Source organism: Hylobates moloch, unplaced genomic scaffold (assembly GCF_009828535.3).
Source record: "Hylobates moloch isolate HMO894 unplaced genomic scaffold, HMol_V3 SCAFFOLD_14, whole genome shotgun sequence".
In the NCBI taxonomy this organism is placed as follows: Eukaryota; Metazoa; Chordata; class Mammalia; order Primates; family Hylobatidae; genus Hylobates; species Hylobates moloch.
This window is the reverse complement of record NW_026652289.1, coordinates 41,724,540-41,750,821: the sequence shown is the minus strand read 5'-3', so window position 1 is coordinate 41,750,821 and position 26,282 is coordinate 41,724,540. Positions and strand designations below refer to the sequence as shown.

General features: G+C 43.0%; 1 protein-coding gene across 6 annotated transcripts in view; it reads right to left on the bottom strand.

Annotated features, from left to right (window-relative positions):
* Window positions 1–26,282, bottom strand: part of NTRK3 (neurotrophic receptor tyrosine kinase 3) — a 386,596-nt gene that overhangs the window by 40,827 nt on the left and 319,487 nt on the right. For all 6 annotated transcript variants that reach the window (XM_058428011.1, XM_032175496.2, XM_058428010.1 and 3 more), the window contains 2 exons: window positions 20,242–20,414; window positions 16,415–16,658 (listed from right to left, as the gene is read on the bottom strand). In XM_058428011.1, the coding sequence (XP_058283994.1) occupies window positions 16,415–16,658; window positions 20,242–20,414 (417 nt within the window). The remainder of the gene's footprint in view (window positions 1–16,414; window positions 16,659–20,241; window positions 20,415–26,282) is intronic.

Genomic DNA, 26,282 nt, shown 5'->3' with positions numbered 1-26,282 from the left:
AAACAGTTGGGTGGAGTAATAAAAATGCATAGACCATATCCAAAGAATGTTGATAATTGAATCAACGTCTGCTTGGGAGCAGAACTCTAGCAGCAAACCCTGATCTTGGGCTGTTCAACTTTTCAAAAAGTAAAAAATATATATATATATATATATATATATGCTTCAAGATCCTGCTGCTACATTGATAAAAGTTGGCTCGGAGATGATGGCATAGAGCTGGAAGGGAAAGCTGTATCTAGACTACCAAACACCTTGGCAGTGTGTAATAGGGAATGAAATCTACCCAGAAACAAGGCACTTTTGCTGTATACAAGTTGTAAGAAAAGAAGAAAAAATCCAACTGTTTAGTTGAAATGTGGGGGAAAGGCCAGCAGAAGATAATTCAGAATTTGGGGATGCTAGTCTCATTTATGTGATGGGTAAAGTAGTCCAGTAATGCAGATCCACCTGGCAGACCCCTTTCTCTGAATATGATCCTTCAACACAGGGGCACTCAATAAACTCAATATCTATGTCATATTAGAATCCCTCCACTTGTGTGAATCCAAGGTTAGAGCATGCCTAACAGCGTCCAGCAGAATCCCTGAATTGAAAGCACTGCTCAAGATGACATGTGCCAGAACAGGACACAAGTGCCACCAATCCTCTTTTCTACTTTCATGGCAGATGTCACTAGCTGATCACCACTTTTTCACTGATCCTAGATGCAACCACCAAATTCTTCTCATCACTCCACTCTGGGCAATCACCAATCAGAACAGGCACTTGAAATCTATTAATATGTACCCTCCCTGGGGCATATAATACTAAGTATCAAGGCAATAAGATTTGCAAGCAACAAAAGGACTCATTTTTAGGTGTGAAAGCAATTCAGTGACATGGAAAGCATTAGGGGCTATAATAAAGTGGCTCCCAAACATTTGAAAATGAAGAAAATACAATTGGCCTCTTTACGATCAGCAGAAAATGAATGAAAACATGGATGTATATCCAAGGTTGTCTGAAAAATCTTGAGTGGCTCTTAGGCTATCAAGGCTGCATTGTGTCCTGATTGATGCAGATGAAGAAATAATGTATCTCTCAGATGGGGCACTGGCTGGTCCTGGAGGCCTGGGAAAGAATGAGCCTTAGAACTGGATGGTGGAGATGTTCATCCCTTCCTGGCTCTGGACAAGGGAGAGAGGAGGATTTAGGCAAAACACATGGAGTATTTCTGAACCTGCTGAGAAGCCAGAAACCCTGTTATTAGGCTTTCTTAGCTGGATGTCATTGATTATTTGACTCTTCTAACATCCTTGCTCTGATTTCTTCCTCTTTAAGCAACTTTCACATTATGATCCGGCTTCCCACATGGACTAGCTTACTGAGAACAAATGCTTTGATCCTGTGGCCTTTGAATAATGTGATTCTCTGTGTGCATTAATAAATTTCCTTTTGGTGCTAACTCCATTCTTATCGGTATTTTAATTATTGTGAGACCTTCTCCAGTCCTCTGCACTAATAAGCAGATGTCAGATGTCAGGGCCATTGGCAGGGAATCAGATCCAGCTGGCTTTTCCTTGGTGATACCAATGCATCTTTCAGATACACATACTCAAGAGTCCCCACATACTGACCATTGGTGCCCAGTGAGTGGGAACCAATGAGGATTCATGTAAGAAGATTTAGGCAAGTGGGGACATTATTATTTTCCCATTACAAACATCTAATATAGTATTATGTATTTTTTAATTAAGTAACTTTTATTAAGCACTTTCAATGTAGAAATCACTGTGCTAAAAGTGGGTGAGCTCCTTTGCCTTCGAGAGAACTTATGCTTTATCGAGGTATGGAACAGACATGTACCCAAGTGTCTCAGGATGTGAAAAAATAAATACAAAGATCAGGAAGTTGGGGATTGACCCACTGGGTAAGGAAATGACCAACTACAAGAGCAAACTGGGCCACAAATCAAAGTTCCAAGCTGGCTGAAGAGGCTGGAAAGCATGACTCAATGGAGGAAGGCAACCAAGGTTGTCGTGATGATTGGCAGAGTTGGAGAGCTGGAGTACAGACCACCCCCTACCAGTCAACTTTGGGACACTGATGGATTCAATGTATTTTTCCAGTGTGTACATGGTTATTTACTAAGCACAGACTATAATGGTGATAATAGTGGTGGCTATGGTGTTGGTGATGGTGTTGGTGGTGTTGGTAATGATGTCGGTGATGGTGGCATTGGTGATGGTGATGATGGTGATGGTGGTGGTGGTGATGGTGTTGGTGATGATGCTGGTGATGGGGGTGGTGGTGACAAAACCACCAGCACTCAAACCAACAGTTTACAAAGAACTTGCATATCCATTATGCATATGCATATACACTTGCATATTTCATGCTTTGCATAATAATGAGCAGTAACCATCATATAGCCAATGAAAGGAGAAAGGAGGTAGAGCTGGACTTAAGCCAGTCTTTTCTCCATCCCCAAGGCTCCAGGACAAGTACATCACCCTAAGCTCTCCCTCTGGGATGATAAGGGACAGCACACACTAAGGACATCTGGAGAAGCAGGCTTTAATTCTGAAGACCTTTGTCTACTGCAGAATTCATGGTCCACAGTTAGAAAAATTAGCTCCTGGTTGTAGCTACTAACTCCACAATAGAAAAGCTCTTCCTGCAGACGCCTAAAAGTGTTTTCTCTTTCCTCCTGGGCTTCCAACAGATCAACTCAAATGTCTAAACCAGTCCTGGAGGAGTGGGTGGCTTTTTTTTATTTTAAATTTCCCTAAATTCTCTTGAGTAGGTTCTTCTCTCTAATTTTAGTATCCAGCAACAAAGATCCATCATAGGGAAAACCTTGGCTTGTAACTTAAAACGGTTTAAAATTTCTGATATATAATTTCTACCTTATTCTTTTACATAGAATAATAGCCATCTATTGGGTGCCTAATGGGTATTGGCAATTTGAATACTTATTTAATGTGCACAAAAGAAGAAATTGTTTTTTTTTTCAGATGAGGAATCTAAGTCTTAGTGTATTTAAGCAAATTTCCTAAGGCAAAATAGCTCTCAGCAGAAGCCCAGTGATTCAACTGAATATCTGCCTGACTGCAATGTCGGCGGGTGCTCGGCCCACCTGCTCTTCGGCTATCAACTTTTCCTACCTCCAACTTTGCTCTTTGGGATTAGCAAAGCCTAGAAAAAAACAACCGAGAGTAAAAACTGTGTTTGAATTTCTGAATCTCAGATGCTTTGTATTGACCCAGTCCTCTGATTCCGCCTCCTCCTCCTCCTTCTGTTTAGACACAGACAGAGCACAAAATCTTGGGCTATGAGGATTATGAGAGAAATACAATTCCCTACCAGGAGGAAGTCAAGGGAACACAACATTCTCTTTACATGCAAATATCTTAATTACAGCTAGTAAAGAAGATATCTGTATGGAAATTTATGTATCTTTATATGTTATATATTCAGTTTGTCTCAGGAAAAAAAAAAAAGGCCTTTTGCACTTGAGGAAGGAAAAGAAGATCCTGTTATGACACATCCATAAGGGCCCTCCACAGGAGTAGAGAGATGTGAATGACTCAACACCAGATTCAATGGTCTCCTTCAGCCTTTTCCTCTCCTTTCTCGGGGATAGAATCCAATATAAGCATGCTTTAAGGTCTCAGAATTTTCTTATGGGGCATCTTCCCCGTCTTTTTTCCCCAGTATCAGTCTTCATGCATGTACCACCTTCATTGAGAGAAGAAAACAACTGGATTTCTAAACTGCAGAGATAAGAGACTAAGTTTAGGAGATAACTGGAAACCACCCTCAGAAATAGGTTATTATTTTTTGGCAGGACTAGGGAGCTAAAGATTTTTATTCCACTGGTCTCCCACCAGTCAAGATACAACCAATGCATAAAATATAACCAATTACCTATGAAAAACACAAGGGTTTTTTTTTTTTTTTTTTTTTTAGACAGAGTCTTGCTCTGTCGCTCAAGGTGGAGTGCAGTGGTGTGATCTTGGCTCATTGCAACTTCTGCCTCCCGGGTTCAAGTGATTCTCCTGCCTCAGCCTCCCAAGCATGTGGGACTACAGGTGTGCACCACCATGCCCAGCTAATTTTTCATATTTTCAGTAGAGACAAGGTTTCGCCATGTTGGCCAAGTTGGTTTCGAACTCCTAACCTCAAGTGATCCCCCCGCCTGGGCCACCCAAAGTGCTGGGATTACAGATATGAACCACTGCACCTGGCCACAAGGCCATTTTGGTCACATTGAGGTTCTTCTTAGTTTTTCTGAGTCTTATAATGTCTGTTTTATAATATAAGCCACATTTATCTCCACTAAGGACATAGGATGAAACAGACTTACCTTGTAGCAGGTAGGACTCTCGCTACACATAACTGAGAACTTCCCACTTCTAAAGAACGTTAACAATTAGAAAGAAAAACACAAACCTCTCACTGAAAATAGCTTCCCTGTCCCACAGCTGGAAGGAATAAGGAAGGAAACCTGTGGAATCCCAGAAGATGCACTGGAATAGAGCCAGCAAACCATCTCTCTGGGATTATTTTGATGCTATTCTGCCTGGTGCCTCAAGGGTGAAATAGATGACATTTAAGGCTCCTTCCAGCTATATGTTTCTTTAAAATTGAATGATTTGGCATTTGCTCAGTTGTTTCTAACACTTTAAGGATGCAGAATGGACGTGGTGGCCTAAAAGATGCAATTTAAAAAATCCATCCTGGTTTATTTAGGTATTTGTCCCCTCCAAATCTCATGTGGAAATCTGATCGCCAGTGTTGGAGGTGGGGCCTGGTCGGAGGCCTTTGAATCATGGGGGTGGATCCCTGAGGGAATGGCCTGGTGCCATTCTCCAGGTAGTAAGCGAGTTATTAATCTTAGTTCTCATGAGATCTGGTCATTAAAGAGTCTGGCACCACTCCTTCCTCTCTCTCTTGCTCCCTCCCTCACCATGTGACACTCCTGCTCCTCCTTTGCCATGATTGGAAGCTTCCTGAGGTCCTTACCAGAAGCAGATGCTGGCACCATGCTTCTTGCACAGTCTTCAGAGATATGAGCCAATTAAATCTCTTTTCTTTATAAATTACATAGCCTCAGGTGTTTTTTATAGCACCTCAGAATGGATGAAGACACACCCTGACCCTCCATTTCACTGTTTTTTTGTGTTTTTGTTTGTTTGTTTTTCTGTTTGTTTGTTTGTTTTCATAGTTGCCCCTTACAAACTGCAAGTGGCTTTGAGCCTGTGGGAACAGCAAGTCTCCAGTTCGTAGTCCTGAGCCCACGGATTCTAATGGCTTCTCTTCCATACTCTATGGCTACCACTGTGGCACAGGATCTCACTGCCTCTTTCCTGGGCCAGTGTGATGGCCTGTGTTTACGGTCTTGGTTTCCAGCAATCTATCCCACATGCCACTGCCTTATGAATTGTCCTTACACATGACCTGATTCACACTTCAACAGATGACAAATCCTCTGTGACTGTCTATTGACTACCTAAGCCAAAATAGTTGGCCTTTCAAAAGCTGCCATGGTGGTCTTTCCTTTACCAACATTTCTTTCTATGCATCTTCCATAGATCCTTAGTTTTGGCCAGTTGAATCACACACCATTCTAGATCATTCTCCTGGTTTCCTTACCTCCAAGCTCCCTCCATGCCTTTGCTCATGCTAACCTCTCTGATGGAGATATCTTCCTAAAATTTAATCCAGACTGCCAACCAACCCCTCAAGACCCATGCCATTCCTCTACTTAGATAAGCTTTAGACATTTTTAACTGCCTTTTATACAATTTGCCTCTCTTTGGCTTATGGTAGAGCAACACATTTTTATCTGTTCCTATATACCCTATGAGATTTTTATTTCCTTGTGTTCTATTCATCTTAGCACATGGATAAGGAATTGAATTGAATCCCATCCCTCACACATGGATCTTGCTAATGGCTAGGGAATGTGGTATGAGGGCAGGAAATAAACCAACATGGACAGGGTTAGCAAATGTGCAAATGTGTTTGGAAACTAAGCATCTAATTTAACCTCATGAGAGAGAAGTGTTAACTAAAGTTGAGGTTATTATCTAAACACAATGTCATCAAAGAAACCGAGTGACTGAACTGGGACTCAGTCCTGTCAGTCCCAGTCCAGGAAAAGAAGCAGTGAAGCCATGGATGTATCTAAAAAGGAAACTTGAGTACATCCCACAAACTCTCAACCTAGTTTCCATGCAATGGCAGACAATAATGCTATTGGTGTGGCCAGTACATGTGAAAAGATGAAAAGCCTTACAACAGTGTAGAAGAAAGATGAGAAATGTCCACTTTACAAATGACAAACTCAGGTCCTGGGCAAGAAAGGGATCTGTTCCATGTCAGGAGTCATGGCAGAGAGACTGAATCTAGGTTTCTTGGCTTCTACTCCTGCATTCTAGTTCCCACATTTGTCACTGGCTGCCAAGAGCCAATAAACAAAAATGGGAGGGCACTTCCCAGGACTAATAGCCTTAGGCCATTGCAGGGAGAATTCACAAAATAACTTCATTACTTCATTGTTAGAGCCCGGTTCTTTGCACCTCAACCTCCTGGTCATCATGCCCTCGCCAGGTCATCTTCTCTCCAGATTGCCAGAGTGTCCCAGGGTGGAAAATACCAGATTCTTTTCTGTATTCAGTTCTATATTTTTCAGAATGCCTGAGTTGCAGGTAGATGTCCCCAGCATTATCACCATATTGAAATAAAGTATAAAATGGTCTAGAGAGGGTGGAGGTATGGGAGTGCAAAGATGATAGGAATAATTAGATAATCCTCATCCTTGGAAAAATACAAAGAAATTCTGTTCAGGTAATTCTTCTACCCACCAGGGTGAATTTTGGCCAATTATCCTCAATATCTCAAACAGGAAGAAGAGGGTGGAGCAGAAATTAAACTTCAGTCACTAAACTAGATCCAGGTAATGTAGAAGAGTCTGCTTCAAAACTGGAGTTTGTTTTTTTTTTTTTTTTTATCAGGAAGGAGAAAAAGGGGCTGAGATGTGGAAGAGCTATGGTCTAGAGTCAGAGCAACAGTACAGACTGGTTAAGACAAGTTTGACGTTATTATACCTTTGGCCATGGCTCCCTCCTATCCTAAAAAAACAAAGTCTCCTTCTCACTTATTATTACACACAGAACTTAGTTCCATAGAAAGCAAAACCTCAAAGAGATCATATGGCTGGAATCCAAACTCCAGATTTTAGAGATGAAAGTGAAATCTCTGATTTGGAACCTGGACACAGAACTGGCACTGAGACCAAGATGTCCTAAATATCAGCCCTGTCCCTCCACAGACTTTTGTATTCCAAAGTGACTGATATTTTGTACATAACTAGTGTGCAGATCCACTGGCTTTAATCAAGGAAATAAGGTTGTAATACTTATAATTAGCATAAATGTATCTCACACACCTCTTTCTGTGTTCATTCCCTCAGCAGCTTTGTACAACTTAATAGGTCTTAGCATTTAAGTTGTTTTTCAAAATTCACTTGAGATGTGCATATCACGACACCCAGTCCTACAGCAGATGCTCAGGCAACTAAAGCTCTGAGCCCCACTTGGAAGTCTCTCCAGTCCGTGGCCACGTCTCCTGATTAGCACAACGCACCCTCTCCCAAAGCTGAAGAAGAGAACAAACGCATGGTTTAGGGCTGGGAATTTAAAAAGATCCCATACCTTCCTCTAGACCCCTAAACTCCAGCAGAGAACGGTAACTCCAGCCCTGTCCACTTGCTATATGAAGATGGCTGCCCCAGACTGCACAGTTCTAAAGGATTCTTGTAAGAATCTGGAGTTATAATTTGCTCACGAAATAGGGTTTCTCAGCACCTCTGGGATTGGTATTGCAGGAGGGTGTCTTATAGCCCACCTATCTCTGTTGCAGAAAACTGAACTGTGGAATCCTGGAGGCTCCTAAGGGTGCATCGAGGGCATAGGGTATCAAAGGAGAGACTGTGGGCAATGGAGGATCCATCCCCTTACCCCTGCTTTGACTACGGTAGTTCCACTGCCCTTAAGTAAGATTGGTTTGGTATCCCAGAGTGAATCCTGAGACAGTAAAATGTGCATTAGTGGAAAAGCTGGTAAAATCCAAACAAAGTCTTTAGTTTAGTTAATAATTTGTGTCACTGTTAATTTCTTAATTTTTGCCAAGGTACCCTGGTTCCACACGATGTCAATAGGAGGAAAAACTGAGTGAAGGATATATGAGAGTTCTCTACATTATTTTTGCAACTTTTCTGTACATCTAAAATTACTCTCAAATAAAATTTTGTTATAAAAATTTGGGAAAACCACTTCCTCGAGAATGGAATACAATGCTCCTCCATTTTTCTCCTCCATATAAATAGGACCATGGTTAAAGATTATTACGATATTTCAAAAACAGCAAAGGAAGAATCAAACACAGTAAACAGAGTCTGGTCACTGGACAGCCAGTACAAGACCCTCATCTCCTGACAGCCAGCATCACTTCTTCGTTGGTGCCTGGGTCTACTTAGGAGTACCTAATGGCTAAAACCAAAGGGACAAATCTGGATAAACCCTCTCCAAACAGGGTCAGCATCCCTCAAGAACTAGTATGCCTAGCTGCTAATCCTTTATCACCAGTTAAGCTAGGGGTCCAGCCTCCCTACTCCTGGCCTCAGAGGAAGGAACTATATGATTCTGAGTGTAGCTGGCAACTGCTTGCCTATGTGGACATGAATAGACTTGTGATGGACCCCTTCCTCTTTGCACTGTTTCAGGCTTCCAACTGCAGGGACACCTTATTGGAGTAACAAGTCTAATGAGGAAAGCTCTCCAGTCTTAATCTCACCCCTTGGGAGAAAAAGCTTGTCTGATTTTGGGGACTGTGCATGGGGCCACAACCCCTTCCCCTTTCTGATGAGTATCTTCTCCCTACAAAGAGGAGAAACGAGCAGCAAAACTTCTGCCTCTGCAGAGCAAAGTCTGCAAAATTCCCAGGCTGCTATGACTGAGCTGGAATGCCTAATCTTGCTATAAAGATTAGAGGACTTGGTATTTAAAAAAAAAAAAAAAAAACTATTGTTGCTGCACACTGAAATCGCCATCAGCAAGAATTGTATCGTTATTCAAGTGTACTTTATAATCTTCATCTGCCTGGCTTCTCTGCCTCAGTGGGCACAGACACATCATCTGGGCAGGGAAGAGAGGTGCCACTTACTAAATGAGATTCTCAAAGTTCCAACGAAGAGCAGAAAGCATGGTGGAACCCTGTGATCCTAAAAGTCAGTTGCCTCAAATTACCATCATTAGCTTTTGTTTTTACCTTTAAAATTACCTAAAACCAAGTTATCTCATAGACCACTGGCTCTCTTCAGTACACTGCCAACCACTTGACTTTCATCTAAGAGCTTCTCCCGACTTGAAGGCAAGAACTAACTGGTCAAAAAGACTTAGGGGAGCCTCAGGCTCTCAGCTCTGGTGACTGAGTAATCAGTCAATGTTCTTGTTGATCATAAAACTGGAAGGCACCTTCGAGACCATCTGATAAAGCCTCAGCTTTGCTGCACCTCAGGTCCTCCCATTAAATTAATGAGGGGGCTGCCTTCCAGAGCTCTCATATTGGTACAGTCCCTGGATCTCTGTCTTGCTCTCTCAGGACTGACATGCTGGGAAATTCATTCCAGTAAAGTCAATGGGCCATAAATATCTTTAGGATCCTCTTAAAAGCCTTGAACCTTCAAAAAACAAAAAAGGAAATACAACACCCCACTCAATATTACTCATATAATTTCAGGAAGTCTTAGAGTTTCTGAAGCCCATCCTTTGACCTGCTGGTGGAAAACAACCCAGGCTTTTAGTCAAGGATTTAACCCTTCTGTAGACAATACTGGATGCCTTCAGTTAGAATTTGGACATGCTCTGGATTTCTCCTTTACTACCATGGATTTGGGATAGAAGTTGCTCTAGTTTGTATTTCTTCCCTGTTTTTCTTCTAGATGTGTTTTCTTATCTATTAACTTATATTCCCTTTGATTTGGAACATTGTTTCTTTCCCCCACCCAATTCATAGGATGTAGTTTCTTGAATTTACTCTTCTGCTTTCCTGGAGGATGAATCAAAGCACCAAGATGGCAGGTGGGACCAAGCTCTTCCATTGCTTAGAAAAGCATGGGACACCAAGAGTTTGCAAGGAGAACAGAAAAAGAGGGCCTTGCAAAATAACTCTCTCCACGTTCAGAGTAGCAATACAAAGTAAGAACAGCTTGGCCTATCTTTCCTGATAAATAATTGGATATGGGATGATTTGCTGCTGGGATGGAATGTTGAAAAACAATGTAGTTTTTCTTCATCCTTAACTCTGGCAGAGATTGCCAGCTATGCAGTACAATTCAGGTTTTTTCTCTTCTATGTGGGACACAGCTATGTTCCATTTCTCAGCCACCTTTTTAAATAGGAAGGTCATATAACTGGGTTCTTGCCATGAGAGAAAGTGATTAGTCCCCACTTTCAGGCCAGGTCTATTAACGACATCCCACACACACTCCTTCACGCCAGTTTCTCCTTTTAGCTGGTTGGGACATAGATAAATGCCTAGCATGACCAAGGACCCCACAGAAGGAAAAGGGTAGAGCTCCATGAGCCTGAATGATGGTGTAGCAGAGGACTACTCCTCCAGTGAATTCACCTACTCACACTGTTATGTGACCTAGAAATGAGCTTCTATTTGTGTTGGAACCATTAGATATCTGAGTATCTATTTGATACAGCAGTTGGCCTACCTTAACTAATATGTCTAGGTAAGCCTTGTCCATTTTGGAATTGGAGAAAGCATTCATATTTTAGCTCCAATAATTGCTAGGGTTTGAAAGTGTCCTCCAAAGATCCTGTGTTGAAAACTTAACCCCAATGCAACAGTGTTGAGAGGTGAGACCTTTAAGAGGTGATTAATCATGAGAGCTCTGCCCTCATGAATGGATTAATGTTGTTGTCATGAGAGTGGGTTTGTTATCACAAGAGTGGGTTTACTATAAAAGCAAGTTTGGCCCATTCTTGGTCTTTTGCCATGTGATGTCTTCTGCCATGTTATGACACAGCAAGAAGGCCCTCACCAGATGAGGCCCCTCGATCTTGAACTGCCTAACCTCCAGAACCACAAGAAATAAATCTCTTTCTTTAATAAATTATCCATTCTGTGGTATTCTGTTATAGCAACACAGAACAGACTAAGACAATAATTAATATTTATTATTTATCATCCTAAGAGCTTTATATTTTTAACTCTTAGTCCTTACAGAAAATGCATGTGATAGGGGATATTGGCTCCATTTTACAGTTGAAGGCACAGAAAGGACAAGTAACTTGCCAAAGGTCATAAAATCAGGGATTATAGGAGCAGAGATCAAACCAAGGCAGTGTGGGTCCAAGAGCTTACAACTTTTCATCTGCTATGGGGACACCAAGACATCCATAAAATCAAATATTCTTCCAGTATGCTTGGCTCGTTCTAAATGATTCTCACTTCCCAGGGATTATTGTTACTGTCTTTCTAGGAGTTTCTGGGAACCCTGACCCAGAATCTCCAGCTTAGAATCCAATGCCTTACTACCTGCTGCCAGACCTGCTTATGACCCACACCTGTGTGTCCACCTGGATTTTAGCATACTTACCCCATCATGTCCTAGACACTCAGTTCTGTCTTCTACCAGAACCTGAAGTGGGTCATCCTTGACTCAGACCATCACTCATTTGCCTCCTCTGAACATTCTCCCGGGATAATGCACTGCTTGATTAGATAAGACTTGCTCCTGCTGCCTGCAGCTGCCTTCCACATCATCTCCAAAGGCTCACCTCCCCTTAGTGAGCATCTGGTTATCTGTCTAGGTTTCTCTTGGTCTGGAATGACCTATTTCCTAATTCTAAATTCCCTTTCTGACTTCATTCATTCATACTTTTATTAGGTGCCTAACAAGTGCCAGGTACTGTCACTCAGGACAGCACACAGGCATACAGGACAGCAGGATGAACAGAAAGGAACACTCCTGGAGCTCTACATTAGTAGGACTCCATTCCCCCCTCACTCCATTCCTCCCTGATCTCAGTGTATTGACTCCTCTCCCCAAATCAAAACATCTGAAAACATCTGTATTCTGAAACCTCAACATTCTCCCCTTCAGGACATTCAAAACTTTAATTCTAGATTTGACTATCAATCTCTTAGTGTTCTCTGATGTTCTTAGAAAGATATAATGGTACCCAAAGCCTACCCTTGTCAAAGCCAGTGTAAAGGTAATCTTGGAAGCATTGAGTCAGTGATTCACAGAAGGGAAAGGTGTTTGTCATTGTGAATGTCTTAAGAAGAGAGAACAAATTGCTCTGGTGTTCTGGTGTGGGAATGTTTGTTTTCTCTCTCTAAATGTATAACAGGAAATTAGGCAGTTCACCTTTGTAAATCGTCTGTATACCACTTATGCATGAGCCAGATGGTGCCTCTTCGTTTTAATAAATTAAAAATGAAAAAGAAAGACTATAAGGAGGAGTTTATCTCCATCTCTCCCCATGCCCTTATATGCACATTCTGGAATCTGCACTGGGCAGGCAAGCACACATGTATGCACACACACACACACACACACACACACACACACACCTGGATTATCTGCACTTAGTGGTGTTAGGCATAAGAAGCCAACAAACTCTTAGGCCCAACTGATGTCAGTAATCAGTGGTAGCAGAGAGGTACAAACCTGTCCCGGGGTATCAGCTCATAGAGAGAATCCTTCACAGTATTCTCGTGATCTGACAAATCAGAGCATTCCCCCAAGGCCTCAGCCAATGTATACTGAACAAAAGTTTTACATAAATCACCCAAATGTGGACTTAGCTCTAGGATTCATGAGCAAGACCCTATAAACATTTATGAGACGAAGAGGCAAGTATTGATGACCCAGTATTTCTATCCATGTTGAAAACTTAAGAAAGACATTTTCCTGAGGTGGTCAATGTAAAATCCTACTCCTTTGGAGCAGCTGCATGATCCAGTTTATCTTCTAGTGGTCAGGGAGTCCCTCTCTCTATCCCAGGAATTGCATATGGAAATAAAATTATCCACAGAGTTGTCTTGGCTTGGATGTGAGGGGGACTAGTAAGATAATATAAATAAGAGTTTATCCGGTAAGTATTGTACTACAGGCTCTTTATACAAATTAACTTGCTTAACATCAACACAACTCTGTTGAGTGAATATTTTTGTTCTTACTTTAATGATAGAAAAATCGAACAGAGGTTAGGGGAAAATGCATTCAGGTTACATGGTTGCTAATGGTGGTTGCACATTAGGATGTGAACACAGGTAAGATTCGGCCTAAATCCAAGAATTCCATTGTCATTCCAATGTCTTCCAATATGGATAATAAGACTTCAGGGTTCATTTTGATGTGACTTCAGGCAAATCTACTTCTGCCTTTCATTTTACAGAAAAGTAGGGAATGAGGAGTGGTGTATACATTAGGACACTGTGAGTAAGTGAACATGAAGATATGCCACAAGCTGGTCTTTAAATATCTCATCAGTAGAATACACAGATTTCCAATGGTGTGCTGTGTTTTTACTGTAAGAGTTATCCTTTTTTGTTCAAACTTCCTTGGGACCAAAAATATATATTTCAAGCTAGCTGGCCTTGGCTAACATCGCCCTTAACACTCATAAAGAAGGAATTGAGGTTTCCTGTAGTGTGTACATTTTCCCACCTCACTCTCCCTTCCTTAAATTCTAATCTACCCTGGCACCCACAGAAATTAGATAGATGTATTCCTCCTAGCCCTTTCGGGCATAAAGAGCAACAGTTCACAGTTGTTAAAGCAAGGACAAAGAAATATCAATTGGGGATGTGATCTTTTTATTTTTTGTTTTTCCTCTTTTAAACCAGTTTCAATAAATATTAACAGCACATCTAGAAGCAAGTTTGAAGGGCCAGTTAGCACAGTCTGGTCAGACATAGTTTCCTGAGACTCCAGTGAAGTCAGTAGCTATCAGCTTGGCATAATCAAACATCTGCCTTTCACAGAGAAAAACAATGAGCCATCCCTCGTTTTCATCAACACCAACATAGATCTGAGCACAGTCAGACAGACCAGAAAACCCCATTAAACAAAGTGGAAAGGCAATTAAATGATGCCAGCTCCAGCCAGACTCTAGGAAATCTATGACCCATCCCCCTCTCAGTAACCACACCAATGCCCCTCTTGGAAATGAATGAAAAGTATGGTCTAGACACTAAAGAAAGACTCCTCTTTGATATTTTCTGGCAGGTCTACCCTGGTCATCGGTCTGTGACCACTGCCACATCATGTCCCCTTTTCCATACCTGGGAATACTGGACAGGACAGGTGGCTAGTGAGGCTGCCCAGCTTGCTGTGGACACTCTATGCTTTGTCTTATATTCTCTCATGACGATACATCATCTGCCATTCTTTGGTTGTACAACAAACAAGTCACTTTCTAACCACTAAGGTCATTTCTCAAACATTCCATTTTTCTCCAAACTATTGCTAAAATGAAGTGTCTTGACTGATCTGTTTTAATGTCTAAGTAATCTCATTTAGGCCATCAGGAACATCCAGATAGAACTGATCTGCACACACCTCAAATTCCCAGCCTCTGGTCCACTATGCTCAGGCCAACAGGACAATCATATCTATTTGACTCATGGTATGATCACTCATTTCTCCAAAGATGAGACAAATGGCTGCCATGATCCTGGCTATAGACTGAATGTTTGTGTACCCCCCAAATTCATATGTTGAAACAGCCCCAAGGTAATGGTGTTAGGAGGTGAGGCCTTTGGGAAGTGACTAGGTTATGAGGGCAATGTATTCATATGGAAGACATGCCAGAGAGATCTCTTAATCCTTCTGCCATATGAAGAAGACACAGCAAGAAGATGGCCATCTATAAATGAGGAAGCAGACCTTTACCAGACGATTAATTTGTCTGCACCTTGATCTTGGAATTCCCATCCTCCAGAACCATGAGAAATAAACTTCAGTTTTTTGTAACCTATCCCGTTTGTGGTATTTGTTATAACAGCTGAAAAGGAATAAGACATTCCTTGACCTCCAAAACATTGTCCCACACTCTCCTTATAACATTTATCCAAACTCCTCTTCCCTTTGATGTCCCAAAAATAGATTTTCTGTTTTTTGGGGATTTTTTGTTTTTTTTTTTTTTGACAGAGTCTCGCTCTGTTGCCCAGGCTGGAGTGCAGTGGCGTGATCTCAGCTCACTGCAACCTCCACCTCCCAGGTTCAAGCAATTCTCCTGCTTCAGTCTCCCAAGTAGCTGGGACTACAGGCACCCGCCACGACACCCAGCTAATTTTTATATTTTTTAGTAGAGACAGGGTTTCACCATGTCGGCTAGGCTAATCTTGAACTCCTGACCTCATGATCCACCCACCTCAGCCTCCCAAAGTGCTAGGATTACAGGCATGAGCTACCGCGCCCAGCATTGGATCTTCTGTATTTTTTAGCAATCTGCCCTCACTCAGTTTGCAGAAGTTATCTCTGTGTCTCAGGTTGCACTCATATTTCCCCTTGCTGAGATAAGTGACACTCACGGCCATTCATCCTTTCCCTGGAAATAATAACACTATCAGAATCAGTCAATAATCCATGGAAAAAAGATTCCCAAAGACTTACAGAAAAAAAAAAAAGATTTTAGGAGCAAAATAAGACTCTTGTTAATGTAAAGTAGATGACTATATGAAGGCAAAACTGAGCAGGATGGATCTTCTCACAATCAGAAAGCTTTTCTAAGATCTAACCTGTCCTCTCTCCAAAGTTGGCAACAGATAACATGCTTCCTTTCCTCATCTCTTCTAGTCCATTTGGATAATACTCAGCAATATATTAGCCATCTTTGCTACTTTACTTAGGTTTCCTCTTCTCATCAAGATCTACTTTTGGAAACAAGATAATTCTTACATAATCACAAGATAATTTCAGAGAATAAAATGTGTCATGGGTGAGGCTAGATCTGGGACTAGGTAGGGAGACATTAAATGTAGTATCAAGTTGGGTGTGTCTGTGTGTGTGTTTGGGCACATACATATACATGTATGAGTATGTTTACATGAAGAATGAGTATTGAAGCACGTAAGAACACAATGCATATGTTACTGCAATGTACAGATTACAGTTCAGTTAAATGTCCAAGAAGAAAGGAGGAGGAGGCAATTGAGAACATAATAAACAGGTATGTCAAGATGCAAGAGAGGCCAAAAGATAACTGTTGAGTGCATGTCTGGTCATGGGTGTGTATATGTGTGTGCCAGAGTGACAGGGTTAATGGACAATGAAAAAGACATGTAAGCAAGGCGCTAGCTTTGTGGCTCAGTCCTGCAGCTGGGAAAGTCACCTTACCCTGTAATAATCCGTGCTATAGACATCTCTGGACATGCCGAAGTCCCCAATCTTCACTAGCAGATTCGCTCCAACCAGGCAGTTCCTGGTGGCCAGGTCTCGGTGCACAAAGTGCTGGGAGGCCAGGTACACCATACCTGAGGCGATCTGACTGGCAATGTGGAGCATTTGGGAGAGCCCCAGCTCACCCTTGGCCTGGCGTGGCTGTCCATCCACAAGGATCATTGCATCTGGCCCATGGGCCCTGCAAGAGCGTGGGGAGAAGAGAGGGGGCAGAGAGAAATCAGGAGATCAAGGAGAAAGGCCTTCCTGGGTCCCTGCCCTCTGGAATGCCCCGCTGAAATAAATAAAATTTTCCTTTCCATCCTGCCTATGGCCCATTTTTATCTGCCCCAAATTAGATTATGTGTGTGTGGGTACAGGTGAAACTCCACAACCAGATTCTAAGATGAGAGCAGACATACTCAGATGGAAGAGGGAATAAACCTACTCTTTTTAATATTTCACTGCTTCCTAGGATTTTCACAGGTGCTAGATGTCTATTATGGAATAATTAGCAAAACAACAAATAACTGCCATAGCCCTTACTATATGCTCTGTTTTAAATATTGTAATTCACTCAATTTTCCCATCTCAATTTTGAAATAAAGAAATTGAGGCACAAAATGATGAGATTGCTCAGCCAAAGTCCCAGAGGTCCAGAATGGCCATATGGGAAATCAGGAAGCAGGATCTGAAACCAGACATGTGACTGTAAAAAGAGAGCTTCTAAAAGGAACACTGGAAGTGCTTGTTCCAAGATTCCCTGGCCCTGCCCCCTAGGATTCTCACTGGCTAGGTGAGCTTGCTCATTTGCATTTTCCACTGGCTCCCAGGGCTGATGCTGGCAGTCCACGCTCAGTGGCAATGGGACACTCCTAACCACTCCACTACACTGCTTAGCACTAGGTAACTTATGGCCATAGCAGTGCACAGTGGAGAGAGCCTCTGACCTTGAAGCATGGGTCTGAGGTACCCCCAGAACCCATTCCATCCCAAATCAAGCCCGGATTTGTTATTCTAACAGCTTGCCTGGTCATATCAGTCACTTTTAGCATTCACTCTTTTCTCTAGAAAGCCCAGTGAGCCGTAACCACACCCAGGGCCCTTATTTATGAAGTTGTGGACCAAGGAGCCCTGGTGTACAGCAAGGCCTCTGCCTGTTTTACTGCTTCTCCAATTTCCTCTGAAAAGCACCATTAAGTAGGAGCACATCCCTCTTACTATCTCCGGTGGGCTCTGCCTACCTCACTCCTCAGAAGGAGGAAGGCTGCATCAGCTCGCAAGGAAGAGGGGGAAGCAGAGAAGCCCTCCCTTCTGTCTACCTGGAAAGTGCACTCCAGCCTGCCTCTCAACACCACCAATGTGGAGATGCGAGAGCAGGCAGGGTCGGCCTGCGGGTTATGGAGGCTGTGTTTGTGAGAGCAGCCAACAGGACGCCTCCCAGGAAGGGTTGGTGCCGCCTGTTGCTAAGAGCTTCTGGTCTCAGAATTCTTTAGAATCTCACCCTCGACTGGTAGAGCCTAGGAAGACAGATTAATGGAACCTACTGGGAATCTGGTCAGTAGTGGAGGCTAAAGTTCAGATTTTGCTGCAAAATTGCCCCAGGAAGACTGTCGAGCCTTGATTTAGAGAGACTCCCCTCTGCTGTCTTCAGGAAGGGATCCCATAGAGACACAGAGGTCTTCAGAGTGTCAGCAAGTCCTTGTAGAACTGTACTCACATGCGTGCATTCCCCATGCTGTCTGCCATGGAGAAGGCAAGGCACTGGCACTGCCCCTCACCTTATACACTTCTTTCTGTTTCTTTTGTACTCCTTTTTCTTTACTTCTTACTTTCTGCTTCTCCCACTCCTTACCTTTACTCTAGGCTCTCACTCTTTATTTCCCTTCTACTGTCTTCTTTCTTTTCCCTTTTATCATGCATGACAGTAGTGCAGAGGCACCTAGGAGCTCTCTTTAACCCTGCTGGTGGCTCTTGGGGCTGGAGGTACTGCTGAATGTAAGGATAGGGTGTGGCAAAAAGTAGGGCATGCCCCTTGGGCCCCAGGGGAACAAAAGGACAGAGTGAGGGCTATCCGGAATATTGAGAAAGAGTGTTGCCTAGATTAGAAGCTACCATGGTTCACAATTCTCATAAAATAGTAATAGTAATAACGTTAATAGCAGCTACCATTGGCTGATCACTGAACTACTTGCAAAACTTGTCTAAGCATTATACATATAGTCATTTAATACTCATAGCAACAACCCCGTGAAGCAGTTATTAATAGTCATGTTTTCTAGGAGAGAAAATTAAGATTTAATAACTTGCTCCAATTTTCAACTAAGATATGACGAATCCAAGATATGAACCCAAATCTGTCTTATGCTAAAGACAAAGTTCTCCAGGAAAGGAATCCATTTCATTGTGAATCCAGGTTTAGAAGGCTTAGAACATCCCACAAATGCTTTCATTGTCTTCAGGGCCATCTTTATAGAAACCTGACTCATAAGCAGAGCTCCAGAGAGTACTCCATTCCATTGCCTGGTACCAACTCATTTCTTTGCCCCTCAAACCCACAACATCCTATTGAATGTCCCACTTCAAGAGGATGCTTAGCAGTTTTTGGTGAGTAGGCTAGAGGCTTCTATAATTTACATTTGAACTTTGGAAATCTTATCCTCAGCCACAGAGTTCAATGAGATTCAAGTGGTGGTGGTCGCAGAGGCCACACCCTAAGTATACAGGGCCTGTGTGTTTAATCTGCTTCCTGGGGCCTTGGGTTCCACAGACTTTCACACGGCTGTCCCTTCCACATCTGGGCACTGTTTGGAAGTGGCATCTGCGGAAGGCAGAGGAGTCCTAACTCTGCACTAGATGCTGTCTTCTCTTGGGAAGCGAGAGCCGCCCTTGAAACTTCATCCAGAACTTCTGGCTGGCATTCCAGTCTCTTACCAGTTACATTAAGAGCCCTCGAAGTCCAGACAATCTTGTTCTAGGCTCGGAGAAACCCTTCTTACAACAAATCCTTTCTTTTTAGAATAGTACTATCCAACAGAATTTTCTACTGATGGAAATATTTATACTGTGCTTCCCTGTATGGTAAAAACTAGCCACATGTAACTAACAAGTACTTGAAATATGGCTAGTGCAACCAAGGAACTAGCGTGACTGAATTTTTAAACCTTATTGAACTTTAATTAATGTAAATCTAAATTTAAGTGGCCATAGGTGGACACTGTACTGAACAGCACAGTTCTAGAATTAGCCTGAAGAAAATCGGTCCCCTTTTTGTTTCAACCATCTCTGCCACCTGATGAATTGTAACCTTGGATCTTCTTATTCATCATCAAAAAGTCTCTAGCAGGAAGGTTTCCAGGAGGGGTGTATGATACTAGCCTCACTTTGCAAGTGAGGAACTTAAGGCACAAAGGGAGAAAGCTATGTGCAACGTCAGAGAAGGGTGGCCCTAGAATCTTGGAGTTGTAAGCCATAGGCTGTGGGGCTTCCAGACTCCTCCCGGACCTATTCCAGACCCTGGTCTTCTTCTCAGTCCATTTTGGAATGAGGAAGAATAGTATAGGATATTTCTCATAGTATCCTCAACTTGTTTTCCATACAAACCGGGGACAAAGGCCTGAATCTGGCTGCTAAGGAGATGATGTATAAGAATGAATGTGTTCATCTAATTTCTCATCCTGAGAGGTAAGTGTTTAGAGGGAGTAGTATAATTTCTGGCTCCAGGGAAAACCCCAGGGGTTTGGTGGGACTGGGGTCAGGTGCAGGGGAAGACAATCCTTGCTTACCTGAGGAATTTATTCAGGTCTCCATGCTTCATGTATTCAAAGACCATGATGAGGGGGTCCCCATCGCCACACACTCCATAGAACTTCACAATGTGCTCATGCTGCAGGTTGGTGAGCAGCTCAGCCTCCCTCTGGAAATCCTTCCGGGCAGCCAGGGTGGGATCCTTCAGGGCCTAGGAACAATGCAGGACACAGGTATTTAACAACTACAGGGCAGGGGCCTGTCTTTTCTACTCCTGGAAAGAAACTGGCCCCACACACCACTGGGTTACCAATAAATATGAATCTAAATGGAATTTAAAGACAATGAAGCTCAGTCTGAATTATAAGGCCTGACTCCTTCCTCCTCCAGCATTTTCATCCCTGCAGAAATAGAAACCCACTTTCTGACATCCACATCCCATGCACTGTCCAGTGATTTCAAGCTCTGTTCTTCACAGAGCCCTGGGTTTCTGCGGGTGAATGTACATGGCAGCTGGATGGGCTGTGAGGAGGAAAGCCTGGCAAAAGCCCCTGCTCCTAAGGTTTTCTTTGAGGGAAACTGTCCCACAGCTAGAATAAACAGTGTGAAAACCACCGCCCCAATGCTTTAGCTTTGTGAATTAGTCACATGTTCACAGCCTACTGGAAACTGGGCAGGCAACACAATAAAATATCCTTGTCTTTTGGAGTCCTTGCTTTTAGATTGTGAAAGTATCTACATTTGCAGAGGAGAGTGAGCACTTTGACCTCTGGAAGACACCTGTGTTCTCCCAATAGGGGTTTGGAGGAAGCAATCGGGTGGGAAGAGTGGGGCGGCAGCTACAGGAATGGCAGTTAGTGGACAGAAATCTCAGATACACTCAGGGCCAGGCAGAGTCCTGCAAAGTCCTAGTGCAGGATGGAAAGGAGCATCTGGGGGCCACCAGAATGCCACCATTCAGCCTCTGTCAGGGTGAAAACTCAAGTGTGAGAAAGAGGTGCAAACCAGGCCACTTCCTGTAGGGCCCAGGAAAATGAATATACCCAGGTAGAGTGTAAGTTGTGCACGTGGATTTCCCAGCACCAGAAGGGGACTACAAAACCAAGGATGAAGCCTTTTAGCACATCTGAAGGACCTTGGTTAGGGCACTGCCATGGGCCCAGCAATGCTGGCCAGATGGACAATGGTCTGTGAAGAGGAGGGGACTTTCTGCACGAGGAGCAGCTTATGCAGGTGGGCGCCCCAATTTCTCCAGCCTCTCCACCCTCCCTATGAGGCCAGAAGGCAAATGGGGCCAAACATTGAGTTGTTTCAACTGACACACTTTAGCAATCTCAATAGACACAACACAAGGCAATGAGGAAGTGAGTGTAACATTGGCTCACCATTTTCAGGGGAGTGACAATCCAGACAGACTAGAGATTGGTTTGCATTCTCTCTGCTAGGCATCTGGCTTTTTCAGGCTCACTGACCTCTCCTATAGACCATGCAAGTGACAAAATGTCTCCCTCACCAGAGATCTTTCTCCTGTCCTTGCAGACCCATTATCTGAAATCTGTAAGACTTCCTTGGTTCTAGAACTGCAGTAGTGTGAATATGCCAAAAGAGGTGCATCTAAGGGTCCATCAAACCTCTCAGCCCTTAGCACACACCAGAAATGATGGACTTTTAGCATGAAAAGGGCCCTAGACATTATCTACTCCTACCTGCTCATTTCTGGGGTTGGAGAAACTGAGGCTGAGCCTGTTCAGGAATCAGCTCACATTCACACTAATTAAATGACAGACACTTAGAGTTTGACTGGACCTCAGTACTCTCCTGGTGGGCCTCACAGTGCCCCAAAGTTCAGTAGCAATGCCTCTAGGGTCATCAAGTGGAGGTGTGGTCTTCCAGCCAGAGATCAAGCCCCTTCAACTTCAACCAGCACCACCTTCTATTCTTTTTAAAATTTGGAAGCTTCATAAAAATACTGCTTGATTAAATTAATCTATGGCTGACAAAAATGTTGAAAGTTATCTAGTATAACTTTCCCATTTTACAGATGAGATAACTGGGGTTCAGGATGGGGAAGTAACTTGCCAAAGATCACATAACAAGTAATAGCTTGGGTCTGGTGCCCAGGAGACTTACCTGCCCAGCACACCTGCCTGAATTAATTTATGGGATAAATTAGCCACTAGGCAGGTCCCCAAGAGAATGGTGGGCAGAGGAATAAAAGGATGTGGAAGTATAGAGGAGAGGGTCAGGAAAGAGGTGGGATGTTGGCTGCCAACAGAGTGGCTGGACCCAACGAAGGTGCCAGGCTTGAGGATAGGGCAAGGACATGTGATCAGCCCATTGTTGATTTTTACCAGACCTGATTCTATGTGTTCTCCACTTCAACTCTGGCTGCTTGCTCTGGGAAGCTACCTAACAATAAACGAATAGGATGTAATGTCTACCTACAGCCAGAACAAAGACATTTGAGAAGTCAGAGAGTCATGTTGAGAGAGAGTCTCTCCTGGGGACACAGCTCCCAGCAGCAGCCTTGAGCTGTATGGGCTGGGTCATGGGTATTTGATGACACAGAGTGGTTTATTTATTTTCATGAAGAAGAAGAAGAAGGGGAAAAAACGGAACCCAGCATGGGTGGAATGGGAGAATATAAGATTTATGTGAATGCTGGATTTATGAGAGGGAAAAGTAGGTCAAATTTGGGGCCAGCCAAATGGCCTCTCTGCATCTCTTTAAATCATTCTCTCCCACAGTCTGGATGTCAATGACAGCCCTGGGATATTTCTGTTCTCAGCTCTTGAGCAGCACCAGCCAGCGTCCCCCAGGCTGGCACCATGCACTGTGAGGCAGAGATGGGTTCTTCATTTGGGAGATGGGCACAAAGCAACCACCATCACTTTCAGTCTTCCACATTCCTTCTCCATGCTTCCAAAGTGGGCTTTCCAGCTCTTGAGTCAAACCTGAATTTCTTACCTAAGTGGCCAAATGTGGGGTATGGCAACTAGGGTTGGGAGCTACCAGTGGCCACGTCCCCAGGGATTGATGCAATTAGAACAGAGGTGACAGGAGGAGAATAATGAGGAGGAAAATAGGGCCAGTGACTCTCTGGCCCCTCTCAGTGTGGTCCACATTTAATATCTTCATGGCTGGGAAAATTCAAAATGGGTCACCAGTCAGTGGCGTGGGAAAGAACCAATTTATCATAGCCACCAACTATCAGTGTAGAGACATGCATCTTGCCAAGAGGTCTCTGAAGCGGGAGAGGCTCCTGGATCAGGTCTTTGTACAGATCTTTAGTACAAAAAGGAGACCTAGAATTTGCCCTCCTTCTCTGCCTCTCTTTCTTCCAAAGTTTGGGGACATTTCCCTTTCTTATCTTCCCCTCTACGTGCACCAGCTGCCATGTCCACTCTGCCTTGAGGAGAGGGTTCAGTAAGGCTGTTTATTTGGATGGAAGGAAAATAGGCTAGATGGCAAGAACACAACTTCTCGACAGCTCCCAACTCTTCCTGGGTCATTCAGCATCTTCATGTCGTCCAAACCCTGCTGCCCTCCATCTTACTTTCTTTTTTTAGGGGGAGATATTTCAAAGGATGTTCAGTTTCAGATTTCATTAATATCCTGAAACTCATTTTTATGCTATATATATGATATACACACATTCCTAAATGTTCGAAGTCCTAAGTGGTCAACCACACACACACACACACACACACGCACGCACGCACGCACGCCAATCAACCTCCTTTCATTATAAAATCATCTTTCTTTTAGTGACTCAAAATCCACTGCCACTTCCTCTGGGTGAGAGTCTCACACAGCTCTACCAGGAAAGAAGATGGGTAGTTATTATATACAGGGGTGCCTCTCTCTCACCTGTCTTCCTGGCTTAAAACTGGTCATTGGCTTCCCAGTGTTTGTAGTATAAAGTCCAAACTCCTTAACATAGTCATGGACTCTATAAGGTCTGGTCTCCCCATCTCTCTTTGCCTCCTGTCCTCGCACACACTCTTCCTGCCTCATTTATTACACTTCGGTCTCATGGCCTTTCCGTACCCTCCAAGATTTCCTCTGCCCCAGGGCCTTTCCTGCTCCTTTAGCCAGAAAACTCTCCACTGAGCTGTGTCTACATGACAGCCCAGATTAGCTGGCACTGCTTATGACCTCTGCAGAACATGAGATCCTGAACGCTCCCTGCAAGTTGGATACCCAGGGAGATACAGAGGGGCTTACCAAGAGTCATCTGTGATTGTTCCCAAACTCATTCATGACAACTAAACCTGCTAATATAATTACTTAATGTAATGAAATATTCTAGAAACCAATGAAATATGAGTGTAGATTGGGGAGTTTTTATGGAAGCTAGGATGAATGCTTTTAAAAAACCTGCTAAAGGTCAGTGGTTAAAAATACTGTTAAGAGTGGAAGGAAAAAGCATAAAAACATTGGGAAAATAGTAAAAATCTGAGATTCTGCACTCAGATTGTTTCACCAATGTTTTAAGCTCCTGCTTCAATTTAAAGTAATTGAAACTGGAAATTGTGACTACTCAAAATAAAAACCAAAACACCCTTCAGGCCAAAAGGAACCCAAAAGCTGCCCAGGGGTGCTGGGCAGGAAGAAATATAATGCTAAATCCAAATGACTAATATTATCAAAAATCAGGACATAAATCTCCTGAAGATAAATCAGTTTTATTAGAATGGCTCAAAAACATTTTTAAATAAGTAAATGCTCAAAAGGAGTGAAGAAATACATTTTCTAAAGAAAACAAGAAGGCATGCCACAAGAAGAGGGAGAAACAAAATTAAGGTAACAAAATTAAGAACCAATTAGATATCTTGGAAATAAAACATACGGTCATTGAAGTGAAAGCAAAAACCTCCACAGACAGGAAAAGCTCTAGACCAGATAAAACCACATGAAGAATTCATGAATTAGAAGACCACTGAGGTTCACCTGGGACAGAGTATGAAATGACAGAGAAGAAAAAAAAAAGGAAAAATGGGGAGAAGGATCTCATTCCCTCCTCTGCAAAGGAAGGGGGTTGACTGGGTTTGAATGCTGTGTAAATGTTCTATTTATCTAATGATGATTTCAGAGTGGCACCACTTATTTAACAGTCTCATGCATGATGTTATTTTAACGTCACACTTATACTACACATATATGCAGATTATGTCCTGTACAATGCTGATCCCTCTCCCCAGCAGTCTGTAAGCACCTTAGAAATAGGCTGTGGTTTCTGCTTCTTTGTTTGTACCATAGCAACTGCTGGGCAAAACATTCTTGCCAATTGATTTGGGAAAACTTTATTTTGGGTTATACTTGTATGTGTTCTCTAGAAGTACAAAATTACTCTGCATCAACATGAGAACTAACTCAAAAGGAAGGGTCTTGCAGAAAGAAGTGGAATCTAAGGAGGGGAGGAAGCAGGAAACACCACTTCCAAGCTGTTCTCTGGAGGAGATAGGCATCTTTTCCAGGCTGACCACTAGGCAGATCCACTGAGTGCCACATGTGTAAAATCCCAGACGGTTCATCTCCTCGAGATCCACGGAAAGAAGGAAATCCTTTTAAAAGGATGGAAACAGAAACACATTTTCTGCATTACTCGGTCTGGATACTGCCCCTTAATGCCAGACCACTGGGGGAAACATTTCCCAGGGTTTTCAGCCATCATGTCATTCTCTGCTGAAAGTGCAAAAATGTTCAGTTCATTCTCCAGTCCCCAGATGGATGCCAGAACACCCCGTGGATTAGTGTCATCCTATATCTTAAAAATGCCAGGGCAGTGCAGATCCTAAGTTTAGGGTCAACATTAGAAACCTTTCTACCTCCCTGCTCCAAGCTGTTTAAAGTCACCCTTGTTCATCTGACCATCTCATGTCTATGCAGACACACTGAGCAAGTTTATTTACAGGATGTACAGCAATAATAATCATTAGCCTTTTAGGATGCAGTACTCTTATTATTTTCTAGAGCAGAGGTCAGCAAACTATGCTTATTTTGGTAATAAAAAAGGTTATTGGAAAACAGCCGCCCTCATTAGTGAATGTATTATTATATGCTGCTTTCCAGCAAC